At 31.8% G+C, this 10,111-nt stretch overlaps 1 protein-coding gene across 1 annotated transcript; it reads left to right on the plus strand.

Moving 5' to 3' along the window:
* Window positions 1–5,396: 5,396 nt before the first annotated feature.
* Window positions 5,397–6,521, plus strand: LOC106352559 (uncharacterized protein At4g22758). The gene is made up of 2 exons (XM_013792174.3): window positions 5,397–5,999; window positions 6,077–6,521. Exons 1-2 carry the CDS (start codon window positions 5,588–5,590, stop codon window positions 6,247–6,249), a joined length of 585 nt encoding a protein of 194 aa, XP_013647628.2. The 5' UTR covers window positions 5,397–5,587; the 3' UTR covers window positions 6,250–6,521.
* Window positions 6,522–10,111: the final 3,590 nt, after the last annotated feature.

The raw sequence follows: 10,111 nt of genomic DNA on the forward strand, positions 1-10,111 counted from the left end.
GCTTTTTTGTTGGGATATCATCCGAAACAATTATATTAAAAGTACCTTCGCTGCCGTCTTTGAAAAGTTATTGGGGAAATTATGTTGCGTCGCATCTATCGATTTATATTTATTTATTTGGCACCACCGCAAAAAATATTTAATTGAAAACTTCTATAACAAAGAAACTGGAAATCAAGCCATAAAATATGATGCCCATTATATATATATTTTTTTGGCTATATCATCTGGGGGAGGCAACATCTCAAATGAACAGCCAAAAAATCATCAAAATCAAAAGAGGTTTCTTTCTGAAAAAGATAATAAAAGAAAAACGTTGTTGTAGCAGAGCGTCAGAACCCAATGGCAAATTGAGGCGGAAAACTATCAACTTTATAAATGTGGAATTGTAAATATCTATTGAAACTAAAATAGAAAACAATGGCCTGTCTCTCATTTGCAGTTCTCTGTATTGGTTAAATAAGTAATCAAATAAATTAATGGATAATTAGGCCACGTGAATCATCAGATTGAAGGAGCTCGTAAACCTACCAGAAAACACATTAATATTAGGTCCACTCATACTTTTATTTGTTTAAATTAGTTAATTTCGTTAAACCTCACATAAGTTGGTCACATTAAGTTTTGCCATGAGGTTTACACAAAAACATTTTGCCCACGTAACTCAGATAATTGTACTTAAAATAAATATTAATATAAATAATTGTACTTTGTCAAAAAACTGCAAATAATTGTAATTGTCGCCATTAAGTTAAGTTTAGTTTACTTGCATTTATGTATTTTTCGTTCTTTGAATAAAACAGACTCGTCCAAACGATGTCGCTAGTATGCAATTATTGAAGGACTAATCGCAATGCAACTTGGGGAGGCAGATGGTGGATTATGGACAGCTCCACAGTTCACAAGACGATATTGGTCACGTCTCAAGCATCTTTCAGTTATGTCGCCCGCTTGGGCCCATCTTAACTTTCTGTTCCTACCACGTGTCTATTTATTTAGTTTCACCCAATTTCACTTTGCGTATGTTATCTTTTTGCAATTACATCTTCAACTTGGTTAAGTGGGACTTGTCTGGTATCCAAAAGTTCTGTTCGTCTAACCTTTGATAATAATCTTATCTACGACCTTAACCGCTCGGCTAGAAAAAAAAAATCATATGAGGCAGATATAGTGTCTAAAGCTTCAGTTTTCACATAAATATTTATAAGATGAATTGAATGTCTGTCCTAGCTTCAAACAGATACAAATGGAAAATGTTTATCCCTGATATTGAATTGATACACTTTTTTTTCATCATTTCATAACTATCTCAACATAAGAAAGAGTCTTACTAAGAAAGAAACTCTCCCAAACACTTTTTTAGAGTTGATATTGGAAGTCCAAGGCACATGATTCAATAATATGGACAATTATTCAATTTTTCGGTTATACTAAGTTTTTAAGGGTTTTTGCATGTTTCAAGAAGGAATACCCTAATCATTTTTTCTGAAATAACATCCTCCAAAAGCTTTTGAAACTTAGAAACTTTTCAAGAAAAAGATCATATATTGCAAGAACAAGCTCATTCTAGATCTTTCGTTACTTTCTTCACTCTTTTCAACCGCATTCCAAGTTCACACAACATCTTAGTGACTCTCTTCACACAATACATCTACCTTCAATCTCTCTGTAAGTCTACTTGCTCAATTTCCCACCCCACTCTCTTTGTTTCCCTACTTCCAACAGAAATCCCATCACGAGATTGTTTTGTCAACCTGACCTAACTCTTCAGTGAAGCGAATGTCTCGGAAAACTATGTATCGCCATTTCAAAGATGCATAAAAAGGAAATGGACTTCTTTTTGAACAAGCAGAACCTCACAGATCAAAAGAACCAATGCTCCAAATGTAGATATATCAGCTCTGGCAAGGAAAATGCACTTACCTTTATAGTAAGATTCACCAAAACCTCAAGAACAAAGAATTTGGATTCTCATCCCTTCTATACCTCGCATGTGGAATGTTCAAGGAAGAGCATATGGTTCATATTTGGGTCATATTTTTTTTTCATTTAAATTCAAAAGATAAAATAATCTACAGAAAATTTTAGAAAATAAACCTTATCATTTTAGTTATTAAATGGTAATCATCCAGAGTTGGGGAACCAGTCATATCAATTACTTTCCCTTTTCAAATCCCCTTCTGGATCAGAATCAAAAGGTTCCCACTCCACAATTGGCATGAGACAATGATCTATAAAATTACACATGAGTTGGGAACTCTGAAAAACCACGAACCCATGACTTATCTTCACCAGTAACTAATCCCTAACCTCGATTCATCAATCATCCTTGACAAGATAGACCCTCTCCCTTTCCGTCACATGCAAAACTAATGCATTGTGGGACAAGAGCACGAAGCAAGCTGGCTTAACCAAGATCTTCAAGGAAAGCATGATCACTACATCCCAATGCGGTTCACATGTCCATGATTTCTTATGTTCCCCTCTTATGGTGAAAGCCCTAACAATCTGATCGGTTCTAGTTTAGGTGGCTTCTCTCGGGTTCGGCGACATCAAGATTGTCTTTGACTCTTCAACGCTCATTAGAGATATCAACAACAAACAATAGCTTAAGAAAGTCTTTGGAATCATCTTTGATACCAATCACCTCTCCTATGTTTTTGTCTCTATTTCTTTTCCTAAAATTTCAAGATATGAAAATTTGGAAGTTGATTCTCTCGTTAAATATGAACTAGTCGTTTGAACTTTTCTCCTATTTAGAGTGTGACTGTATAAACATGTTAGAGTAAATGTTTTGGAGTAAACGTATTTTACTCTGAATTCAGCTGAAAGTTTACCAATCAGATAAAAAATCATTCTTTTATTTTTACTCTAAGCACTGTTGAGAAAGTGGAAAAAATACTCTAAACTTTACACTTAGTTTGAGAGATAGAATATATTAACGCTAATCACTGTTGCTTTTGTCTTTTTCCACATTTTATATTTTTCTCTCATTTTTACTTTTCAATTTACTCCACTTTATTCTCATAATTACCAGGCCCAACCTTAATGAATTAGTAGTATAAAAACGACCACAACTATTGATAATATTTCAAAATGTGGTATCCCCTATATATTAAAAGAATGATTTTAATATATTTTTGTAGCCACATGTCATCACCACAATCATTCTTAGAATCCTTAGAAAAATATGTTGGTCCATATAAATGTATAATAAACTTTTTATTAAACTAACCATAAACTAATCATAAATGTTCTTCATTGTTTCCTTAAATAAAAATCACGGAATTACCTAATGTGGCTAAAGTATATATGACAATTAATGATTTTGAATAATAAAAGATTTGATAAAAATTACTATATTCTCTATCATTTTAAAAAATTTAACTAATTAAAATAAATTAAACAATCATGTTAACTATATAATAAAAATTTAGATTTTTTCGTATATGCTATATTTTGAATTTTTAAAAACGAATATAAATGACTAAAGTTGTTAAAAATCTCACATTGAAACTTTTGTGATCCATGGTCTAAACTTTATGTTATAACAAGATACAAATGATTATGAAATTACAGAAGTAGGAAGTCTCATTTAATAAATATTATATATATGTATATTAACATTCTTAAAAATAAATTATATACCATATAAAATATAAAATACATAAGTATTTTAATTTCGAATTTGCTTTGAATTTTTTTGATAAACATTTTGAACAATTATTGACAACTTAATATTTAGATTTTAAACTTTGCATTGAATATATTTAAAATTATAAATTACTAAAACTATTAAACATCCCATAATTTTTTTATTGTTATCATTTATTTAAAAAATTTGTTATAGAGAAATACAAACGATCAAAATAATATGAGTATAAAATATTTTTTAGCAGATATCAATATTAAAAATGTACTTTATATCTATGTTAATATCATGTAAACTTAATTTTATAACATATAAAATAGAAAAAAGTATTTGTCTCGATTAATAAAATTTATTTAAGTATTTGTACCTATTTAATTACATACGTAATAGTTACTAAATTTTTTATTATTCAATATATATTTATTATTTCATAATATGTAAAAAAAATATAATACTTCAAAATAATTTATATATAATATTCATCCCGCCCAAGGGGCGGGTCTTAACCTAGTATCTTTAATATTTTGATTGCATTATTTTTAGTATTTTAAATTGTCATGTTTGTATATGGGTTTTTGATTCATATTTTAATGTCAAAATCAACCATTAAATTTTTAAATACCCGTCATCTAAGGAGAATTAAACTCAAACACAAAAAGAACTAACCCCATGAAGAACCACACCTTTTCTATTTTCTTGGCATTTTTGCATAAGACGAAAAATACCCTGACCCAACTTACCGCTGGTTAACAATAGGAGCTCTCGAGAGTCTCGACCAATTTATAAATTGTGTTCAACATATTTTTATACGTATATTTTACTGAACTTAATTGCTTTTTTAAAAGACTTATTTTCTTTACACAAGGGAAGAACTAAAATACAGTAAAAACACAAATAAACACATCTCTTTGTTATATAATAATATGTTATTTGTTTTAACGCTAGATAATTATGCTATTACAAATTATAAAAAATATTACAAATGATTATATATCCGATAATTTTAGTTGCCTAATGAAAATTCACGTTTGGCGGTACTTATTGCGTTATACTACAAATTTTTTATAAGTTTTTTTTCATTAATTCATATAATTTTATCCTTTCTTAAAATCGAAACTCATACCTTAGAGCAGAAGAATCAATGAACATTTAGTCAACTTACATGACCAAACGGACGACTTCCACTAATATGTTACCTTTCGAACATGCTTTCTTTTATAAATATTGAAAATCTGTTTTCAACATGCTTTGACCTCATGTAAACAAAAAATTTAACAAAGGAAAAGCGTGTCTTCATTAAAAAAAAAAGAAGAAGATAAACCAAAATAATTTCGACTCTCGATTAACTAAAAATAACCATGTGCATGAATACAATAATTAAACCTTAGCCAAAGGGAAGGAATTGCCCTCGTATGTAAATATCACATAAACGAATTGATTACCAAACATTACAATGTGTTAAAAAAACGAAATTATATTACTCTTAATAATCTATCTTATTAAAACACAGTAAATGAGCATATTAAGTGGTGAAATAGCAAGGGTCTAACTCCAACCAAGTCCTAGTCCAACTTGGTTCCTGTGATCGGTAGATAATTAAGAGCCACCGGTTGAACCTGGGCACAATACCGAAACCAACACGAATAATTGGAGATGCAGTTCACCTATAGTAGCCGGTTCCCCGGTTCCCTCACTCCTCTCAGAAACATCCAAAGCCATTTCTCACAGTTTCATCATCTACAATCCACTATAAATACTTCCGCCTACATCTCTCAAATTTCCTCACATCCAACTTTAACCATTTTGCCCTCGTCCTCCTTCGCTATTTACAGTTGTGCCACTCCGGTTATGATAGCTTCCTGTGACCGGCGCCAATACAAGAACCTCCCGCCACTCCTGGCGTCGTCAGATTGAAAAGCCGCTGATTTGTTGAACATGCCGGTAAACTCGAAGACCGCTAACCGGAAAGGAACCACCGGAGAAACGGAGAAAAATCGTCGAGGAAAGCTACAGGAGAAAGCGATGTCGTTTCACGGCAGAGGAACGGTGCCTCATTCGAACCCAGGAGAGCTTCGAAGACCGAAGACGTTGCCGGAATTATTCTCCAGCGGTCGAACCGTCGTCGAACCGGTGTCTTCTAAACCGCCGCGTCTGACGAAACTGCTTCTCAACGTGACGGTTCAAGGGAGTTTGGGAGCTCTGCAGATTATAATTTCGCCGGAATCCACCGTGGACGATTTGATCGACGCCGCGATTCGTCTTTACGTGAAGGAAGCTCGCCGACCTTTCTTACCGGAATCTGAACCGGCCCGGTTTGATCTCCATTACTCGCAGTTCAGCCTCGAAAGTATAAACTCTCTCTCTCTGTTTTCTTCTTTTGCAAATCGTTGCGACGAATACTGAGTTTCTGGAGCTCGTTTTCAGGTATAGGAAGGGAACAGAAGCTGATCTCGCTTGGGTCTAGGAACTTCTTCTTGTGCGGTCGGAAAGAGAACGGAGGATTGGTCGGAAGTGGAACGTCGGAATCTTGTTCGAAGGAAGCAGAGAAAGTGGCGGCGAAAACTGGTTTTCACTGGCTCAAATTCATGGGTTTCTAGAAGTTTTTACCATTTCTAAATTTAATTTAAACTTCTATTTTTATTTTTTTTCTCTTATTTTAGGAAATAAATATTGATTTTAGGAAACTTCGTGTTGCCTTCCTAGAAAGGGCCAAAAGATAGGGGATTGTTTGCATTCTATTATGAGTCAAACGTTTTAAATCTGTGTATATTAGTAATCTATATAGAAGAAATAAAGTCATTAACTAAGTGGGATATAATGTATTTTTATCAAATTATATGCCAATAATTGTACCTGATTTTTTTTTTAATATCTGTTTGTTTGTAAGAAATGTGGTTCGGACTTTCGGTTTATGTAATAACGACTGAAGCCAACCTTATCCCCCAAAGTCAAGAAAGTTTGGTGACAACGACAAACCAATTAAGTTCCGTGTTGCTCTGATTCACCCAGTTTTATGCTCCGATCATTGAGATTCTCTTTATGATTAATTTATCTAAACAGTAGTATAGATGACAACATTCGAGCAATTTGTTTAGTTGACAATACATATGTTTACAAATTTGAACAAATAAAAACAACTATGCTACATGACATGATCAACTCAACATTTGAATATCATATACAACACCCATTCCATACTTAAAAAGTATAATTTATAAAAAGGAATTTTATTGGTCCACAAGAGTATGTAACCATTTTCACCGGGTATGGTCTATATGAAATATTTTCGTTGCCAAAAGAAAATTGTTGCAAATAAATCTAGTACACAAATCATATACCTTCAATATGGATCGCTGAACCTTCTTTTAGGTGTAGAAGTTTTTGGACAAAAGCATTATCCATAACAGATTGATTACAAGTCTCTTCCTCTAAGGCATTGCTGATTAGACACGTTTTCAAAACCTTTCACTTGTTATTTAATTAAATCCATTGCGGCTGGATATCTCAAAACTGATTGCAACTTGTGCGCCATGTTCAAAGGTTTAATACATTTTATATGTTCACGAAGAAGTTGGATCTTTCGGCCCATTTTGTCATAGATAACAGATTTAGTGAACTAAAGTATAGCGAATTGATGTTATGATTTACAAAACTCAAATATTTTGACGATTATATGATTAAAGGCGATTCTGATCGAGATTTCGTGGTTGAATGGTATCAAGGATATGAATGGGAGATCATTACAAAAGTGTAGGCTTGTAATAGGCACTTTTTGGGCCGATAATGTTGCTAAACAAGCCCTATGGGCTCTAAACAATGTTTAAGTTTAATGAAAGTCTCAAGTTTTACAAAAAAAAAAAAAAAAAAAAAAAGAGACTCTAGGACGAACCCAGTTTCATATCTTAAACTTTTTGTTCCTATTTATACATGTTGACTAATAATCTAATTTGGGGGCTATGAATGTGTTGTTTTATGGACAAGAAGATTATTCCAAAAAACATCTAGTGACATCAAGTTGATAAATGCTGGTAAGATTTTGGAGAATGGTAAAACTGTTGCTCGATCGGTGTAAAGCTCCATTTGATGATCTCCCGAAATCCGTCATCACAATGCACCTTGTCGTGCAACCGTCTCCAACAAAAGCTAGACCATGTGCTTATTCTCTTTGATTTCTCATCTCTGTACATCTTGTTTGTAGTAGAATGAATGCTTACGTGTTATTGAAAGATAAACAACACAAAACTCCTACTATCAGTCTAGTCCGGGTCTTTTGAATAAATCAGTTCAAAAAAAAAACTCCTACTATCAGTGTGTTTTTTTTTGTTATCTTTTCGTCCATTACAGGGAAGAATTGAAGAGGGAGAATCTCCACAAATAAGCTTTTGCTCATGTACCATAATGTGAGAGGATAAGTCCCAAACCTCAAATCTGAAAGAGAAGAGTTTAGAAACTTGTTTAAAAGTCTTGTTTCACTAATGTTTTTGCTAGGAGACCCTGTATGCATGCATGCATTATATCTGGGTTAACTTTGAAGTTCAGAAAGCATATTTGGAATAGGAGGCTTGAAGATGTACCACAACTAGGTTATTATAAGCTAATGGAAGTTGAGATTTAGAGTTAGATTTTTTTAAAATGTTGAGATTTAGTGTATTCGTTTAATTTTTTTCCATTATAATTTGTAATACTATATATTTACTTATATCATAAATTCATCCCTATATATTACCAAATCAATTAATATGGAAGAGGAGCGGAGTTTTTTTCATATTATAAAACAATAATTATTCTTTGACAAAGATATTATTTAAACAAGAAAATTATTAAATTTAAAAAAACCAAACAACTTAGAGAATATATATCCATAATTAACCAATATCTATCAAAATATCCATAACAACCTTAATAACAATATTTCCGTTTATATTAACCTTTTTGAAAGTCATGATCTTAAAAAAAATAAACCTCCATAATCTTACATTCTAAATATTACGAAATGGATAAAAAATATCTAGAATATCTTAACCTCCTCAATGTTTCCATATATTAACCAAATCTATTCGGAGAAGTTAATATATTTTAAACAGGAATCTTCAAATATTTTGTTAAGATTACAAATAGCAATTACAAATTAATGAAATCTATAGTCTTAAATGGATTCTTATTATTGTAAGTTTATCATATTTTTTATATATATTCTATCGGCTGATCCGCTTGGTTATTTAACAATTGTTTTAATAACCAAGTTTTCGTTTATGCCAATATATTTAATGGATTATTATATATTTTAACCTAAATTTATTAATATTCGGAATTAACATTTAACACAATATAACCTTCGTGTAACTCAGCCATATAAATAGTCATGCATTTCTAACTTTCTAATCTTTACCCTTCAGAAAAAGACATGACTTATACTATGATTAGTCTCACTGATATTAACCCAAACTCTTTATTAATGAATGAATAGAATCTTGTTGAAAAAAAAAAAATTATAGTATAAATTTTAGTTATTGTTACGAATGTTGAGAGTCAGTCATGCTCGGGTTCTTACATTATATTTGCACTTTTGTAACCCACTATATTTGTATAATCAATTTTGGTTTGGTCCTCAACTTTCTAATATAATTGAATTGGTCCATTAAACTGATAACCGCGTGAATAAAGAAAGTTAGTCTTCGTATTTGTTGTCCCGTTTTTAACTTTTTCTCATATTAAAGTAGCTCAATACGAAAAATGCTGCTCAATATGCAAATAAATTAAAATTCACAAATATCTTTATCGCGATACAAATCCAAAAGTAAAAAAAGGCGAGCGATCGTACAAAAAAGAAGATAAGAACTAAGAAAAAACAATATTCCTAAATCTTCATCATTATTGAAATCATCGTTTACCGATGCAAAGATGGCGCAAGCTTGTCATGATGGTCTGCATTTAAAACGGTAATTATGGATACTGTCAGATATCATATCAATAACTATCACATTAGCTGAGATAATTTTTACTATTAATGTTTTTTAGAATTTTAACTAAACGAAAATAGTAATCAATTGTCAGACGTTTCACCTACGTGCAACTAAACCTATCCTGATAAATTTGTGACAAAGAATATTGCATAAATTGAATTAGCTGAGCTGGTCTACATTTATTCCTAATCACAAAAAGAGCAAAAAACGTACCAAAGATATCTCTTTCTTTGGGTAGCAAACAGAATCAAATTTGGAAAGAGTAGAGCCAGGTAGGGATCAAATACAAATTACAGAATAGTTATTAAAAAGCAGTAATCGTGGTATTGTTACAGAGTAGGACCCACAAATAAAGTAGAGGAAAAAACCACGAACTTGGAGCCAAAGCAACAAGGGCATAATCGTCATTTCCCGAAGGTTAATTAGTTATTTTTACAAAATAGTAAAAATTCGTCAACCGTCTCTTCGCTCCTTTAAAATAAAGTCTCCTCACTCC

The sequence above is a fragment of the Brassica napus genome, chromosome A7 (genome assembly GCF_020379485.1).
Source record: "Brassica napus cultivar Da-Ae chromosome A7, Da-Ae, whole genome shotgun sequence".
Taxonomy (NCBI): domain Eukaryota; kingdom Viridiplantae; phylum Streptophyta; class Magnoliopsida; order Brassicales; family Brassicaceae; genus Brassica; species Brassica napus.